Genomic DNA, 17,416 nt, shown 5'->3' on the forward strand with positions numbered 1-17,416 from the left:
TGGCTAAATGGCTTCAAGACATCAAGGGTCCAAGGTATCAAATGAGCCTCATGCTGTTGTCAGATATGGATGGACATGGATTGTTTCTCCGGAATCATTTTTCCATTGGGTTCAGTCGGACAATTATTCAGAATTCTGGCCCACTATGTAAACAACAAGGACCGTGGCTGTGATGTCTTCCACCATTCCAGAGTACCCTGGCCTCTGCCACAAGGTCCCTCAATCTCATCGCCCCACCAGAGGACTTAAAAAAATCAGGGGCAATGGAAATCCTGTGTGTGGTGTGCACTTGTAAGTCGCTTGCACTTGTAAATCGCTTTGGATTAAAAGCGTCTGCTTATTTATTAAACCAGACATAAATGGGAACCAGGGGCCTCATTTATAAACGTTGCGTAGGCACAAAAGAATGCGTACGCCACTTTCTAAGCAAACTTTGGCATTTATAAAAAACGAACTTGACGGGAAAATGTGCGGTCCTCCACGGAAACTCTGACCCATGCGTACGTACATTAACTGGAGAAATGAGAAACTGTGCCTTTAATGCTCGTGACGTAAGACCAGGAAAATGGGAAGTGAAACAGGATTTTAAAAGGTATAAAGATTTGCCGGGAGTTGTGGCTGGGTATGGCTGCTGTAAGGACGTGCTTCGTCCCTGTTATACTTATTAAAGTGTTGTGTTGTTGAATCTCGCTATACGGGTTCTCTCCCTTCCTAAGTGCAACACATTTGGCGACGAGAGAAGTCGCCAAAGAATGATATACAACAGATACCACTGTGTAAAATAAATCGAAATTGATTGTTGTTGATTGTACTCTTAAAGGGTTCTGATTTTCTGCATGTTTACACTAGGACTCGGAACTATACTGTCCTCTCAGGTCCTCTTTGCACTTGTTCTTGTGTTTAATTTGCACTTTGTTGTACGTCGCTCTGGATAAGAGCGTCTGTTAAATGCCATGTAATGTAATGTAATGTAATGAAATATTACCTCTCACGTATCATATACGAAGAGTTAATTTGCAAAAACGGATAAAAGCCTCTCTTACAACGAATAAACAAACACCTGTTTGATTGATGCTCCCTGGAGTGCCTAAAAAATATGATTTAGGATAAATATAAACGGAGATGTTGTAAAATAATCCCTCAAATATGTAGACGAAAATAGAGAAAATATCCAGAACTCCTGACAAATGAACAGGTCCAATTTCTACAAAAAGAGTTTTATTTTAAAATGTTAAAAGCAAGTGATTAAAAAAAAAAAACGTAAAATACTGCAGTAGAACACAGCATACATTTGTCACAAGAGTCAAACAATGGGCCCCACTCAAGTACTACTGGGTTAGTTGGCCAATATTACATGGGTACAACTAAAAGGTTCTCCCCACACCCACACCCACACCCACACCCACACCCACACCCACACCCACACCCACACCCACACCCACACACTCTCTCATTTGACTATTGTACTCAGAATGTTAGCCTGTAAGGAAGGAAGGAAGAAAAAAATTAGAATGACATGAAGTACTTTCATCAAACTTCCTTGATATTTAACATTTATCAGTCAATTTAAAATAAAGCAACCCAAACATTGACCTCCTTGCCTTACCTTGATGAAGGAAGAGAAACGTTTGACTGTGATTCCTTCAATCTTCTGCAAGTCCTCCACCTAGTAGAGAGGAGTCTTTAGTTAAAGCACGGTCAATAGAGTCTTTTCTAATCAGACAGTGAAGGCACAGCAGGAGGGTACCTGTGAGAACTGGCCGTGGACCTCTCTCCAGCCCATGATAAGCTTGGCCTTCTTGTCTCCAATGAGTTGTAATGTCTTCAGGTCCTTCAAGGTGCCAGAGTTGAGGATTTGAAGAATTTTCTCTTTGGACTTTACCAGGACAGATGTGTCCAGATGGGACTCCCAATCAGATTCAGGTACAGACAATTCCTTAACCAGGTTCTCTTTGCCTTCCACAACCTAAGAGTGAGGGGGCATGAGTCAGGTTCAGAATGAGTAATGCTGACAGTTGTCATTCAGTGTACAGCAGATGAGAATAGTTGACAGTGCTTATGTACATTTCCACAAACATTTGATAGAATTTAGAATTTTGGCAGGGTTTTGCGTGACCACACAAAAAGAATGTAAACAGAAGCAATGCAAGTGCAACAAAAATATCAGTTAAATGAGGAATGGCCAATTGAACTTTAATTTGTCGTCATGGATAATGTGGTTACAATAAGAAACTGCCATTTCAAAAAGTTTTGTTTGAATTATGACCGTGTTGTGTCATAGAGGACAACACAATGGATATGGAATGGACTTTGCTTTTACATTTTTTTAATTGTTGGAAAGTGCCTACATTAACCTGAAAACGAAGATTCAAAACTAGCTTTTGCATTTTCCATTTGAATTGTCATGGTTTTTTCACACAACCAATGAAAGAAAATGTAATTGCAGATTTGCATTTTCATTTGAATTTTAGCATGAATATGCTTCCAATTGTTTAAAGGATCTCTGTAAAAGCGGACTGCCAGCAGAAATAAAAGCACCTTATAACTGGATCTAGTATATAGTGTTTTCCTGACAGGATTGCCCGCTTATTACAACAGGGTGATTTTTTTCCCTTTTCAACCCAACGGTGTGCAACGCTTTTTTAATGAAATCAGTTTAATTCAAAACAAACACTCAATATTTATTTTATGGATTTTGAAACTACAAGGTCTTACAGCACAAGCAACCACTCAAATTTCATACTAGTCTGTGTGCAGACAACCAGTTGAGTTAGTCTGGAGCTCTGCCAAATGAATTCTGCCACACTAACCAGTGTGGCTAGGTCTGCTATACTAGGTGATTAGACCAAGCTATACTTGGCTAAACTAGACATTTTGGGCTTAACCACATTCCCACAGAAGGAACAGAGGTCTCTAGGATATTCAATGAAAATACTGATGTGGTAAGTTTGTTGCATATTAATCGAGTGCACGTTTTTTGGGACTGGACAGACATTTGCAGAGTGATGAATGGCAATGAGACCACATGACCCTGAAGTTGACATGCCTTTTATGCTAAATCCTAAATCAACATGAACAGATACACACATTTAAAATTTACAACATTACAAAAGCTGGCAATCGTCATCAGATTGAATCTTGAATCCCACTCACAAAAGAAAGAAGAATTTAAGAAAGGTTTTCTGAATGAGGCCCATTCAGTCCAGATTAGATTCTTCTTTGCAATTGGCCAGGCCACAACTACAACAGAACAGAGCCCAAATGAAATTAAAGTGAGCCAAGGCAAGGCCTGACCTGAGGGTTCTGCTTCTGTTTCATGCTGGGACAGAGGGACGGTTTAAAGACCACAGCACACTGCTGAATTGGCTGAACCACGGACACTGAAAGTGAGAGAAAGGGAAAGATGCAGCGTTGGAAACTTTAGGCGCGACAGAATTACAAATGCATGCATTAAGGAATAACACTACATCTTGTGTAGTGGCAACTACAGGGGTGTGAAAGTGTTTGCCGCCCCCCCCCTTCCTGATTTCTTATTTTTTTTTTGCATGTTTGTCACACTTAAATGTTTCAGATCAAACAAATTTAAATTAGTCAGACAACATTTGTATTATTAACCTCCTAAGACCTGGCGTACACATGCGTGGACTCCACATTATGGGCTGTACAACCATAATACTTAATTCTTAAGACCGAGAGTCCACATATGTGGACATCATTTTTCTCAAAAACTACATCATGTCAAAAGATGATGCTTAGTTTTTATACTTATCAGGTCCCAATAAGCCCAAATAGCAAAGAGAAATTAAAAATGCATACCAAAAAAAGAGTGCGGGTCTTAGGAGGTTAAGGGAGAAACAAAATCCAAACCTACATGGCCCTGTGTGAAAAGGTGATTGCCCCCTAAACCTAATAACTGGTTGGGCCACCCTTAGCAGCAACAACTGCAATCAAGCGTTTGCGATAACTTGCAATGAATCTCTTACAGCGCTGTGGAGGAATTTTGGCCCACTCATCTTTGCAGAATTGTTGTAATTCAGCCACATTGGAGGGTTTTCGAGCATATACCGCCTTTTTAAGGTCATGCCACAGATCTCAATAGGATTCAGGTCAGGACTTTTACTAGGCCACTTTTTCTTCAGCCATTCAGAGGTGGACTTGCGGGTGTGTTTTGGATCATTGTCCTGCTACAGAACCCAAGTTCGTTTCAGCTTGAGGTCACGAACAGATGGCCGGACATTCTCCTTCAGGATTATTTGGTAGACAGCAGAATTCATGGTTCCATTTATCACAGCAAGTCTTCCAGGTCCTGAAGCAGCAAAACAGCCCCAGACCATCACACTACCACCACCATATTTTACTTACTTATGTTACTTTTACGCCAGATGTAATGGGACACACCTTCCAAAAAGTTCAACTTTTGTCTCGTCAGACCACAGAGTATTTTTCCAAAAGTCTTGGGGAACATCAAGATGTTTTCTGGCAAAATTGAGACGAGCCTTAATGTTCTTTTTGCTCAGTAGTGGTTTTCGCCTTGGAACTCTGCCATGCAGGCCATTTTTGCCCAGTCTCTTTCTTATGGTGGAGTCATGAACACTGACCTTAACTGAGGCAAGTGAGGCCTGCAGTTCTTTGGATGTTGTTGTGCGGTCTTTTGTGACCTCTTGGATGAGTCGTCGCTGCGCTCTTGGGGTAATTTTGGTCGGCCGGCCACTCCTGGGAAGGTTCACCACTGTTCCATGTTTTCGCCATTTGTGGATAATGGCTCTCACTGTGGTTCGCTGGAGTCCCAAAGCTTTAGAAATGGCTTTATAACCTTTTCCAGACAGATAGATCTCAATTACTTTCTCATTTGTTCCCGAATTTCTTTAGATCTCGGCATGATGTCTAGCTTTTGAGGATCATTTGGTCCACTTCACTTTGTCAGGCAGGTCCTATTGAAGTGATTTCTTGATTGAGAACAGGTGTGGCAGTGTGCCACAGTTAAGTTTTAACAGGGGGGGGCAATCACTTTTTCACACAGGGCCATGTAGGTTTGGATTTTTTTTTCTCCCTTAATAAAAACCTTCATTTAACTGCATTTTGTGTTTACTTGTGTTGTCTGACTAATATTTAAATTTGTTTGATGATCTGAAACATTTAAGTGTGACAAACATGCAAAAAAAATAAGAAATCAGGAAGGGGGCAAACACTTTCACACCACTGTATATCTTTCCATCAGTGACTTGATATGCAATATGCATTAACTAAATGCTAAACATAGAAAATGGAGACACGATACTGTAATTTGTGAAACGTAAATGAGTTGACGGGGTTGTATACAAAGGCACATGCATGATATGGAGGTAAAACATTTCTCATTCTGAAATTGTCCAGTTGACACAAACCCATTAAATACGCTTACAATAAACGAGTTCAAACTGCTGTGGCTTCAATGATCATAAATGGCACCAAACTATTCTATTCAGATCAGATAAAGTTGTTAGTATTGACTGTAAAGCTAGTGCTATGGGAGGGAGGTCACCACAAAAAACACGAAATTCAGAGTGCCGTACAGCAGAGAAGCACTGTAGAGTGACCGAGTTGGATTACACACCCTGTAGAGGCGACACCACTGCCTGTTGTCTCTTTGGCTTGGCAGCAGTTGATGGCTTCCTGTATAGGGGAGGCAAATTGGTGCGAAACATCCCTGTGTCCTTCAGGGCCTCCACACCCTTCTTGGAGTGTATTACCACGTCTTGACCTTGTTCCTTTTGGTCCGCTGGGAATGGATTGCAAGCTTGTGCCTTCTTCTCCAGCTCCTTCTGTTTCTCTTTAAGTTTCTGCAGAGACAGTGCCATGATTTTGACGACAGCATTTTAAAGGTGACCGTGAGAACATCCGTTGATAGACTGGAGACAAAATTATACTTCGGCATGCACTACATTTTGCAATTTGCTTTAATTTTAGAACTGGTAATGGTTAAAAAAAAAAAAAAGATTTATCACAGAAGTCACAGAAATGACAGAAAGTCCAAGTTCTCGCTTTGTTCCCATAGACTATGCATGCAGTATGTATACTTTATTACTGTACCTGAATCTCTTTGCGGGACTGGGCAACAGTCTTCAGCAAGTTGAGTCTCTCTCTCTCTGGGGATCCCATCATCATCTTCTCCAGTGCTAGCAGCCTGCTCAATACTGAGGAGCCAGCAGGGCTAAGGGAGAGAGGGGAGTGGTCATTACAGAGCGCACACGACAAATTACTGCACAATACAGCACATGGATGCAAAAGTTTTAATGATGGCCATCTCTCCTCCCACAGTGCTGGATCAAAAACGACAGAGCCAGGACTGAGGAGTAGGGACACTGCTTTCTGGCAGCAGAAGCTACGTGTGGCCACAACCTTGTAGTGACAGAAGAGGGCGACACACATTACATGGACTGTGTTCCAGTTCAGAAAGACTGCAAAATTAATTAATTAATTCATTCATTCTCCTAACCCGCTTATCCTAAACAGGGCCGCAGGGGGGCTGGAGCCTATCCCAGCATACATTGGGTGAAAGGCAGGAATACACCCTGGACAGGTCGCCAGTCCATTGCAGGGCACACACACCATTCACTCACACACTCATACCTATGGGCAATTTAGACTCTCCAATCAGCCTAACCTGCATGTCTTTGGACTGTGGGAGGAAACCGGAGTACCTGGAGGAAACCCACGCAGACACGGGGAGAACATGCAAACTCCACAAAGAGAGGCCCTGGCCGACAGGGATTCGAACCCAGCACCTCCTTGCTGTGAGACGTCAGTGCTACCGACTGCACCATCCGTGCCGCCCGACTGCAAAATTGACCAGGGGAAATAAAGTACTCCGTGTGGAAGAGTAGGGGTGTCCAAATCCGATAACATTCAATACTGGCCAATAGCAATACTCATGTTTCTTGTCTTTTAAAAATTATTCAACAGCTAGCCTACAAACAAATGCCCAGCTTGGCTTAAAAGCAGTGCCACAATTCTAAGGCAGCAAGCAAGATAGGTCTAAGCTTAAGCAACTGGTTTCATAAACAGCATCATTTGCAGTGGAGAATACAGTGCTTGTTCTGGAGCGACGGGGCATTCTGAAAACTGAAAGTACGGAGAAGCTTCGCTACCGGCCAGAATTCATATGCATCTTATAGCGTCAGAGAGGATCAGGTTCAGATTAGCGCGCATCCCTGCTGATACCCGGTCATTCAAATACGATGGTATCGGGAGCGGATACCGATCCTTTGATCGGATCAGTGTATCCCTATAAAAGACTGCAGTGAATGTGAAAGAAGAGACTTATACCTGTGTGGCTGTGCAGGCTCAGAGCTTTCCTCTTGTTCTTCAGGCTGCTTCTCCTTGAACCTCTTCTTCTGGGGCTGAGTTGCTGCTTCATGACCCTGTTCCTGCCTGCCTCTCTTCCCGGATACTAAGATACAACACAGCGTCTAGCCGGTTAACCAACTTCATTATGGTCTCATACAGAATTCTTAAGAGACAATGAGGGGTAACAGTTATTTAATTTGGGTTGTGTGGAAAATGGTAAATGGCTGGCATTTATATAGCACCTTTATCCAAAGCGCTGTACAATTAATGCTTCTCATTCACCCATTCATACACACACCCCAACAGCTATTGGCTGCCATGCAAGGCACCGACCAGCTCGTCAGGAGCAATTGGGGGTTAGGTGTCTTGCTCAGGGACACTGACACAGCCTGGGCGGGGGATCGAAGCGGCAACCCTCCGACTGCCAGATAACCGCCTGAGCCAATGTCGCCCCTAATGTCATGTGGTCTGGATGCCAGTTCAAACAATATTCAAACCAGGACTGCGGCCTGAAACATCACACCACAAGCTGAAACACGGACTGAATTTACACTGCAGCGTGGAAGACTAGCCATGCAAACATGTAATTACCCACACAATGCCGCATAGTGCAAAACTGCGGTGAGAATAAGCCTCTTGCATTCAAGGAACATCACAGCCTCACAACATTCCTAAAGACAGTACAAAGAGCCTCCTGTAGAGGTGCTGGACCTCGATGCAGGTATCAGTCCGATGCAGTCACACACCAAGGACCGGGGTTCAGTCCTGCCAAAAAGCAGAGTTTGGCCAGCTCACATGGGATAACGCAACATAATGGGCCCACTGCTCCGAGGGTGGGGGGAGGGTTAGTAGAATAGCCGCATATATATCTGCGCCCTGATCGCCTCAGAATTACTGTCACGGGCTGGAACGATGTGGCTTGGAGAAGGCGTGTCCTTCTACAGGTCACTAGATCTCACCGGGCCACTGATGAATGAGGATATAGACGGTGTATGGCATGGGTAATCGGAATAAGACAGGGTACATTTGGCAACCAAATTGGGAGAAGATGGAGAGAAAAAAAACTAAAAAAAACTAAACGTATGCATGTATTCTGTGAACCTCACCAGTGCTGGACACGGTCTCTCTCACGAACGGCTTGTTGACAATGAGCTTGGACTTGGCAGCGAAGTTGAGGGCGTTGAAGGTGTCGAAGTAGTAGGCCTGCTCGGGGGCGATGTTGGCGATCATGACGGAGTGGGCGGAGCCGCCCAGGGAGTCCTGCAGCAGACGGGTCAGCTTGCTGTCCCTGTAGGGCACGCGACCCACGCCCGAGTTGAGCGAGTCCACCACCTTGCTGAGGGTGAAGAGGGACAGGTTGATGGCGCCGCTCTCCTTCAGACGCAGGCCCTGGTTGCCGGTGCGGCGGTTGTCCTCGGAGCCCGCCAGGTCCACCAGGTACAGCTTCCCCGTCAGCTGACGGTGAGGGGGCGCGCGCTGGGACTTCTCCACCTCGAGGGAGGAGAGATTCGGCCACCGTTAAGGTCACAGTTCGACGCTTCGTTCGAGAGTTGGTTCTCTCGAACACAGATTAATTTGGGATTAGAAGTGAACTAACTATCCGGTAACGCTTTATTTTACAGCCCATTAATCACATACAGGGTACATACTGGGTATGTACACAACTATTTCTGTATTTATTAGGCAAGTACTACAACCATTTCAAAGGCAAGTATTACAAACCAAAGTCAGTAACTGTCATATAAAAGTTGTTTCATATTTATAGTACTCCCCTCTGAAATCAAAATAGTTACAAGTACCTGATACTTACCCAGTAAGTACCATTTACTTAACCGGCTATAAAATAAAGTCACCAACTATCCCTTTAAAAGTACAATTAGGTCTGAGTGGATGCCAAGCCCATATTCCACACGTACATCAAACACACTAGCCAGAAAACTATTTTCATGAGAATGTGGGTTTGGATTTGGTTCTGGACCTCACCACCCATCTGTCTGAGTCTTTAATTATAGAACTATTCTTTACAGATCATATTAAATAACATGCAAGGTGTCCGTTCATGCTGAGAGAAGATGGCTGTGATCCAGGGGGAAGGGAGCAGACACCTTGATGAGCAGAATGGCGTGACTGCGGCTTGACCGGTGGTTGAGCTTGGTGGAGGCGGTCGTGCGATTCAGACTGGCGGGAATGAAGTGAGTGTGGAAATCCGAGAAGGAGGAGAGCGACGTGTGGGTCAAGCCCGGGATGAGGATATTTCTGTCCTTGTCCTCACGGATAGGCAGGTCCTGCGTGTTCGGCGAAAGCAGGTCCAGCACCTGGGAAGATATTAACAGTGACGCGTATAACAATGTTTTTCATTGCAGGGCTTATAGGATAAAAGCCATCGATGTCATCAGAGAATGACTACCTTCTCATTGTAGATCTCAAGGTAGGACATGCCAATTGTGTGGTCCCAGTCGCCTCCCTCCTTCTCCTGCGCTCTCACGAGATTGAACACCTCCCTCACTGCTCGTGGAATAACGCCTGGCTGCTTCTGAGTGCCCAGCATGGTGTGAGTCTTACCTGGGACAAGACAGAAGGGGAGGCAGGATAAGAACAGCATATGCAGGTTATGAATTGGGGCAGACAGAGAGAGGGTGCCTGGACATTATCCTGTTTCCTGTCTGAGTTTGAATCAAAGGCATGGTGTAGCTCGGGGATAAAGACAACTGGGATTTTTATTGCTAGCAGGCACAACAATAACGTTTGTCCAGGGAAAGTAATACTCGGGACTGTAAAACTTTCCAGCCACTTGCCCAGTAAGGAAAGTGACCATTTTGGGCCAATTTACAATTGAGCAATGCACAACACAAGTAACAACTCGTGGGAGACAAAAGGTCTCAATACAATAGTACCTCATGTTAGTTCACATGGCATCTCATCACCTTTTTAAGGATGAGGCTAAACCAATAGTGTAGTTAACAGCCAAACTGCATAAAAAACACTTTCACTCAATAGAAGCAGGGGATTTTATAACAGATGCACTTTGACTCAGTACCCTTGAACTGATATTACAGTGCCGCTTCTTTATGAGACAAGAGAATAGCATGGGACAATACGACAGACAGTAAAAAGTTCAGAAATAACATTAAGCTAATAAAATAAGCACAAAAGCACATAAGGAAATGTAACAAACTGTACCGGCTCCAGTGGGTCCATAGGCAAAGACACTGGCATTCTGTCCGTTCAGCAGGTGAGGTAGGATGGGCTTCACTGAAGTCATAAATACCTCCGGCTGGGTTGTCTGCTCCCCATAGAACACATCAAACCTAAAAGAACAGACACTTTACTACATTTATTTTTCTGAACTCGATTCCACTAGATTTTCCTCATTTGGTTGAGCGTCTTATCAGATATGATCAGATAATCCCTGTGCAGGAGTTATTGTGGTGTTACCTGCTTTGCCTGGGTAGCGCTCAATGCCGCAGTTTCATTGTAGTGAAGGCACTGCTCATTTGGTGAGGAACAGACATGTTTTATTAGGTCCGAAGTGTTAAGGTTTCTTAAATTGAGCCTCAAACATGTTTCACCTTAAAAAATGCATACGTTGCATTTTTGCACAGCAGTCCACAGCTAAAGCAGTGCAGGTTACATCCAGGCATGCCGTTTGATCGCGTGTCATTGATCTTTTTTTTTTTTTTAATGCATCGGTTAAAATGATAATTCTTTGTGTTTTCATTCTTCTTCCCTGTGGATTCTGCTGGACAGACTTGATGGGCAAGAAATGTGCCCAATCTCTTGCTATTGAGAATTCTGTTACAGACAGGGTTCTGCACACAATTCCGTGGTCACGTTAATGTCCAATATTTGCGTGATCTACAGTAAAATAACACCGTTTCATGGTGGCAACACAATAGAAAAAAACAGTATAAATATAAAAATCATTGTGAGTCACACTACTCATGGTCTCAGTTTACTAAGAAATTAAGGCAAATAGCTAAAAATCATTTTATGCTTTTATGGTGTTAAATTGAATAAGCTTGACAAACTGCCTTGGAGTTGAGAATAACCGATAAGGTCCACTGCAAAAATCAGCAAAGTAATTACTTGAATGTGTATTAAAACAAACTTTAAAAAATATATATTAAATGTCTGAGTGTGATGCTTGGATAATACGCCCCCCATAATCCTCCATACACTTCGTATTTAACTTCGTATTTAGGAGATTACCTACCTTGTTGCCTGCCCCTTACACTAGAGTGTTTTCTATAGTTTATATCAATGCAACTGCTGGCAGCGTGGTGTTCTGTTAAGAAAATGTTCCATGCCAAAAAATAAATAAATAGACAGCCATCAAGTTAATGTGCAAAAACAGTTTAAAAAAGACAAGACAAAAAGCAAATACCCAAACGGCAAAGACCGGAGGCAAAGCAGCTGCTGCATGGGCAGTACGAGGACAGAACATACTTACTGGTACTGCAGGGTCTCTGTGGAATTTCTCCAGTTAATGATCTCCAGACTCTGTGGCCCCAGGCCCCTGACACAGGCCCCCTCGGCCTTCTCACCCTGCTTTTCCATGCAGGGCCGCAGCCGAACAGCCACGCGGACCCGAGATGGCCGCTTCGAGCCTCCAGCAGCATCGCCCACAGCCACGCGCTGAGCCATGGCTGAGCAGGAGGGAAAGCAAAGCAACTGATAATCATCTGAGTAACCGCATACGTTTACAACCGGGCAGCACTCCCAAGCTATTAAAGACACAAACAACATTAAATATGTGGGTGGGTAAACGGGTTATAAGGTCAAGGATTGAGGAATGACATCAATATGGCATGGTTATTGAATAGATACACCAATATGGCATGGTTATTGAATAGATACACCAATAGCATTCGCAATTTTTGATGTCGAGTATGGTCTGAAAGGGCATGTTTACACAGCAGGTCTTGATGACCAGTCGTTTTTTTGTTGTTGCATCTATCCAATTTATTTGACCGCCCGTTTACATGTACTGAGTGGTTGTGCATACATATCATTCAAAAATACAAAAATAAGAATCTAATTTAGAATGCTGTGTGAAATTATGATCAGTGTGTTGTGACCGTAACGTCAGCAGATATATTCCCTCCTGGTTTGTGGCCCAAAATGGCTCTGAAAATAGCTGATCTCATGTGCCCAGTAATTAGCAATTCCACTGTACTGCTTTCACAGTGAAATCAACACTACTGGCTACCTACTGGAATGCACTTCATTTATGACAAGCACTGTATAATGAAATGCATACTTGTAGCATATTATTTGGCTGTAATTAAGGGTTTGATTGGCACTCATGAGAAGAAAATAAACAAGATGAAGCTTTCTTCAGCGAGCACGTTACATGCAGAGCACTCTGGAGTTTCTGCTCTTAGTCTGGTGAAAGCCCTCTCCACAGAATCAGGAGATTGAGTTGGAGTGGTTTGCTGCCTGTGAAGTTGTGGGAACGAGACCAAACACCATCATTAGGGTCACCTCGGGTGCATGTGCTCTTCCACTACGCGTAGAAGGATCATCAATTTCTCATAATAACATTAATAACTTGCAGGCATTGACCCCTTAAGTCTCACTAGCCCAAGGCTCCCCATAGGGGCATTGGGAAGAAAAACAAACCAAGGCAGTAGAAGGGCAGGCGAGGGGAGGCTTTTTTCCTAATCACTCAGCAATCAGAATTTCTGGTTTGCATCAATATCATTTTTAACAGTGCAATTCTCAATCACTATGGTAACAGGATATACAATTTCAAAACATTAAAACTACATCCCACTCTCCAAAAGGTGTATAGTTTGTTAGGCTTTCATAAAACACACCTTTTTTTGCGAGCGTAAAGGTACAGTTTTGCGGGCGTAACAAAACCATAGCATCTTAAATACGCACACCAAGACTGTTACACACAAAAACTGTTCCCAAAATTTTATGGCCAAAAAGGCAGACGTTTTACTACAAAATTGTGATACCAACGTGCAAATGGAGCAGTAAATAGAGACTTACTGAAGAATCTCTCGTCTCTAGCCTCTCGAGTGAATATTTCTGAGGAAGAGAGTGAAAACACCTTTGGCTTCACATTTGGCATTTTAATTCTCGAGACCCCATTTCATATCAGTGATCCTCTAAATGCATTTTCAAAAGATTGCATCATTATTCAGCAAGCTTATAAGGAGCAAACCCATTTTTGAATAATAAATACCACGTGAAATGGTGGTATGTGTTCAATCAATGGACCTCAATGGATGAATATCTTAGCAACAGGTCAAGAAGATTGCAAAATCTTGTGTACTGAGGAGAGCACAAGGAGAGGGAGATTCCATTTTTCTGAGTGTAGGGTGTCATGAAAACCACACACTTGACAAAAACCTTCAAGGGCCAAAGAGAAGTAACCATGGGAGAGACTGAAATATTGTAAAGGTTGTAAAATGAACAACATCCTTGTAAAACAATATAGGAACTGCAGTGGGCGATTCTAAGATTGTTAGCTTTAGTTCTGATCTGTATGAAGAATACTGCTTCATTCAGGTTTACCAGTCTGGCCCTTCTCCACTGGCCTCTCATTAACAAGGCGTCTATGCCCGCAGAACTGCTGCTCACTGGATGTTTTGGCACCTTTCTCTGCAACCTCTAGATACTGTTGTGCATGAAAATTCCAGGAGTTTCAGCAGTTTCAGAGATATTCAAACCACCTGTCTGGCACCAACAATCATTCCACAGTCAAAGTCACTTAGATCTTAGAGGATTTCTTCCTCATTCTGAAAAAAAGGCTGAACCTCTTGACCATGTCTGCATGCTTTTATGCATTTAGTTGCTGCCACATGATTTGCTGATTAAATATTTGCAATAACAAAGTGGTGTACAGGTCTACCTAAAGTGCTCACAGAGTGTATACAGACTCACAGACGTCACATTCCCTGAGGAAGGCCTACAGTTGAAACGCATCTTTCTCTGGTAGTTGGCTAAAATATAGGCCTGAGGTTGGTCTCTAATGTTACCCCAATTCTGTTCTCTCGCTACACCTTTTCTTACTAAAGCACTGATTTCTCCATTTCTTTACTGACAGTACCTGCAATTTTCTTTCGTGTCATGCAAGTCCTGGAAATGTGCAGTTCTGTGTTGATTCCAGGGGCCTCATTTATAAACGTTGCGTAGGCACAAAAGAATGCGTACGCCACTTTCTAAGCAAACTTTGACATTTATAAAAAACTAACTTGACGGGAAAATGTGCGGTCCTCCACGGAAACTCTGACCCATGCGTACGCACATTAACTGGAGAAATGAGAAACTGTGCCTTTAATGCTCGTGACGCAAGACCAGAAAACGGGAAGTAAAACAGGATGTAAAAAGGTATAAAGATTTGCCGGGAGTTATGGCTGGGTATGGCTGCTGTAAGGACGTGCTTCGTCCCTGTTATACTTATTAAAGTGTTGTGTTGTTGAATCTCGCTATACGGGTTCTCTCCCTTCCTAAGTGCAACACAACATTTGGCAACGAGAGAAGTCGAAAATGATATACAACAGATACCACTGTGTAAAATAAATCTAAATTGATTGTTGTTGATTGTACTCTTAAAGGGTTCTGATTTTCTGCATGTTTACACTAGGACTCGGAACTATACTGTCCTCTCAGGTCCTCTTTGCACTGTAATGTAATGTAATGAAATATTACCTCTCACGTATCATATACGAAGAGTTAATTTGCAAAAACGGATGAAAGCCTCTCTTACAACAAATAAACAAACAGCTGTTTGATTGATGCTCCCTCGAGTGCCCAAAAAATATGATTTAGGATGATAAATATAAACGGAGATGTTGTTGTAAAATAATCCCTCAAATATGTAGACGAATTGTTATTAAATGTATTCTCATAAATAATATTGGGAACAGTCGGACAAATTGCGCTGCACTGATGCCGTTTACAATGCGTCAGTCGGGCAGATACGAGCATAGTTTCATATATTGTTATCATATTCATATATTATGTTTTATAATGTGTTTATTGTTATAATTTTTTGTTTGTTTTATCTCTTAATTTTGTAACTGTTTTCAATGGTGCTAGACAAATAACGTGCATCATTATTATTATTATTATTATTATTATTATCATCGTCGTCGTCACATTCGTTGTGCAGAACTGTTCGTCATTTACAATCAATCAAGATAATTCCCACACCTGTAGCTTTTCAGAGGCAATCAAATGGCTGAAATCCCTTTTCTTGGCCTTTTCAGCGTTTGCCATTGTCGTTTTCGTGAAATGCATATTCATTAGGGGTGTTTCACTGCCTATTTATAGGCAACTGTGGGCGGGACATGAAGCTGGCAAAGTTGCGCCACATTTAGAGTTGATTGTGATTTACAAAGGAAAACTGGCGTGGGGCGTGCGTATGCACTGTTTTATAAATCAGAATATTTTTTTTGCATACGCACGTCCTGGGTTTCATGCTTACGCAACCTTTTTACGTGAATCCTACGCACAGTTTTATAAATGAGGCCCCAGGTCTCCCTGATCCGTTTCCGTCGGTCTGTACGGCTCAGCCAAAGGTGTTCCTTGTAAAATTGTTCACGCACGTATACACGTCGTTTTATATAGGCGGTATCAGTTTTAATTCATCTTAATTTATCTGCATAAGAGTACAAAACTGTAGTAGTTGAGCGTGAACAAACACGGTCTTCCGAATACAGGATAGTCGTGAAGTTATTTGTCGTTCTCTATAATTATTGGTCCAATTCATATTAATCCAAGTGTTTGTTTTAGTTTATGATCATGGCCAACAAGCAACCATGATCATAAACCACATTCCTCAGGAATTGACTTATGCTGGAAGCGGCCGCTTCCACTTGTTCTTTTCGGAACACTAAGTTACATTATAGATCAAGTTACGCAAGTTAGCTAGAGCTAGCTAACATTAGCGAACAAACTGCACGTAATTGGCTAGCTAATCAAACTTATTAGAAAACCAGTAACTTGGCTAGCTAGCTGTAGCTGAATACCTTGCTAGACAGATATAATTCACTTAGCCCAACTAAGTTAGCTAGGTACGCGTTTAGTGAGCAACACATGACACATTTAAAAAAAGTATTAACTTAAGCCAACCTACCTAGCTTGCTACTCGGCCATTTATCTATTTATTAACAGCCAACCAAACACATATTATGAAAGGACCACGCTTACCTTAATATTGTTCTGAACAGCGGTTAACTTCAGATGCTTTAACTGCTGTCGGTGTAAAATAACAAGCTTGGCTATCGGACAAGAAACAATTTATGAAAACGCAAACGTTTGCGGTCTATCGTTTAGATACAGCCACTGTTGCGAGGACCTTCCATCAAATATTTTTCAAATGTTGGAGCGTGAAGCGTCGAACGCTAAAGTAACCAATAGGATCTCGTGATTAAATACGTCAAGACGTACACTTCCGCATACACTAATTTTTTCAAGGTACATGGAAATTGAATAATTAAAACGTGCGTATGCAATTTAATTAAAATAATTCCACACGTCGGCAACGTATATAGTTTAACAGAAACAAGTTACACCAGTATATGAAATTCTCACAGATCATAGTTAACAAGGCCATCTTCGCGTAACGTTACATAAAATGGCGCTATGTTTACATTTGTTTGGATGGCTAGACGAGGCGAAGCAGTTGGTAGTTCTGGTAGGAGAGAGCCATATTGGGGCGGTCAAGACCTCGAGTAAACAAATACAACATGTATTGAGAGATGCAGACTGTAACTCGCTTAATTCTGAACCGATTTCCCTGAAGTTTGATTATTTATAAACGTGAGAAATTCAACATAATTCTAGTTACTTGTTAGAATTAAATTCAGTTAGTGGGGGTGAACCTAATCAGCTACATGCGAAAACATTAACCTTCTGAATAGCAACAGCTTTCACTGGGACATGCAGGCTCAGATCTATGAATACAACATCAAGTGTAAATTATTTAGAATTTCAGCTTTTGTGAGTTTCTCCAAAAATGTAGATTTCTATATATATTATATTGTTGTATTAATAATTAAATCAATTAATTGATAAAATAAACAAGACAATTTTTGTTCCCCAGACTCCAGTTAAGAGAAGAACATCCCGT

General features: G+C 42.2%; 1 protein-coding gene across 2 annotated transcripts; it reads right to left on the minus strand.

Moving 5' to 3' along the window:
- Positions 1 to 1,413: 1,413 nt before the first annotated feature.
- Positions 1,414 to 16,673, minus strand: kif22 (kinesin family member 22). 2 transcript variants are annotated; one of them, XM_061230785.1, is made up of 14 exons: positions 16,495 to 16,673; positions 13,327 to 13,365; positions 11,777 to 11,972; positions 10,507 to 10,634; positions 9,734 to 9,888; positions 9,432 to 9,641; positions 8,433 to 8,817; positions 7,306 to 7,429; positions 6,070 to 6,190; positions 5,594 to 5,819; positions 3,295 to 3,380; positions 1,748 to 1,966; positions 1,607 to 1,666; positions 1,414 to 1,480 (listed from the first exon to the last, which is right to left on the minus strand). In XM_061230785.1, exons 3-14 carry the CDS (start codon positions 11,968 to 11,970, stop codon positions 1,451 to 1,453), a joined length of 1,938 nt encoding a protein of 645 aa, XP_061086769.1. In that variant the 5' UTR covers positions 11,971 to 11,972; positions 13,327 to 13,365; positions 16,495 to 16,673; the 3' UTR covers positions 1,414 to 1,450. The 2 variants fall into 2 exon arrangements, with proteins under 2 accessions (XP_061086769.1, XP_061086768.1); XM_061230784.1 differs by lacking the exon at positions 13,327 to 13,365.
- Positions 16,674 to 17,416: the final 743 nt, after the last annotated feature.

The sequence above is a fragment of the Conger conger genome, chromosome 2 (genome assembly GCF_963514075.1).
Source record: "Conger conger chromosome 2, fConCon1.1, whole genome shotgun sequence".
Taxonomy (NCBI): Eukaryota; Metazoa; Chordata; class Actinopteri; order Anguilliformes; family Congridae; genus Conger; species Conger conger.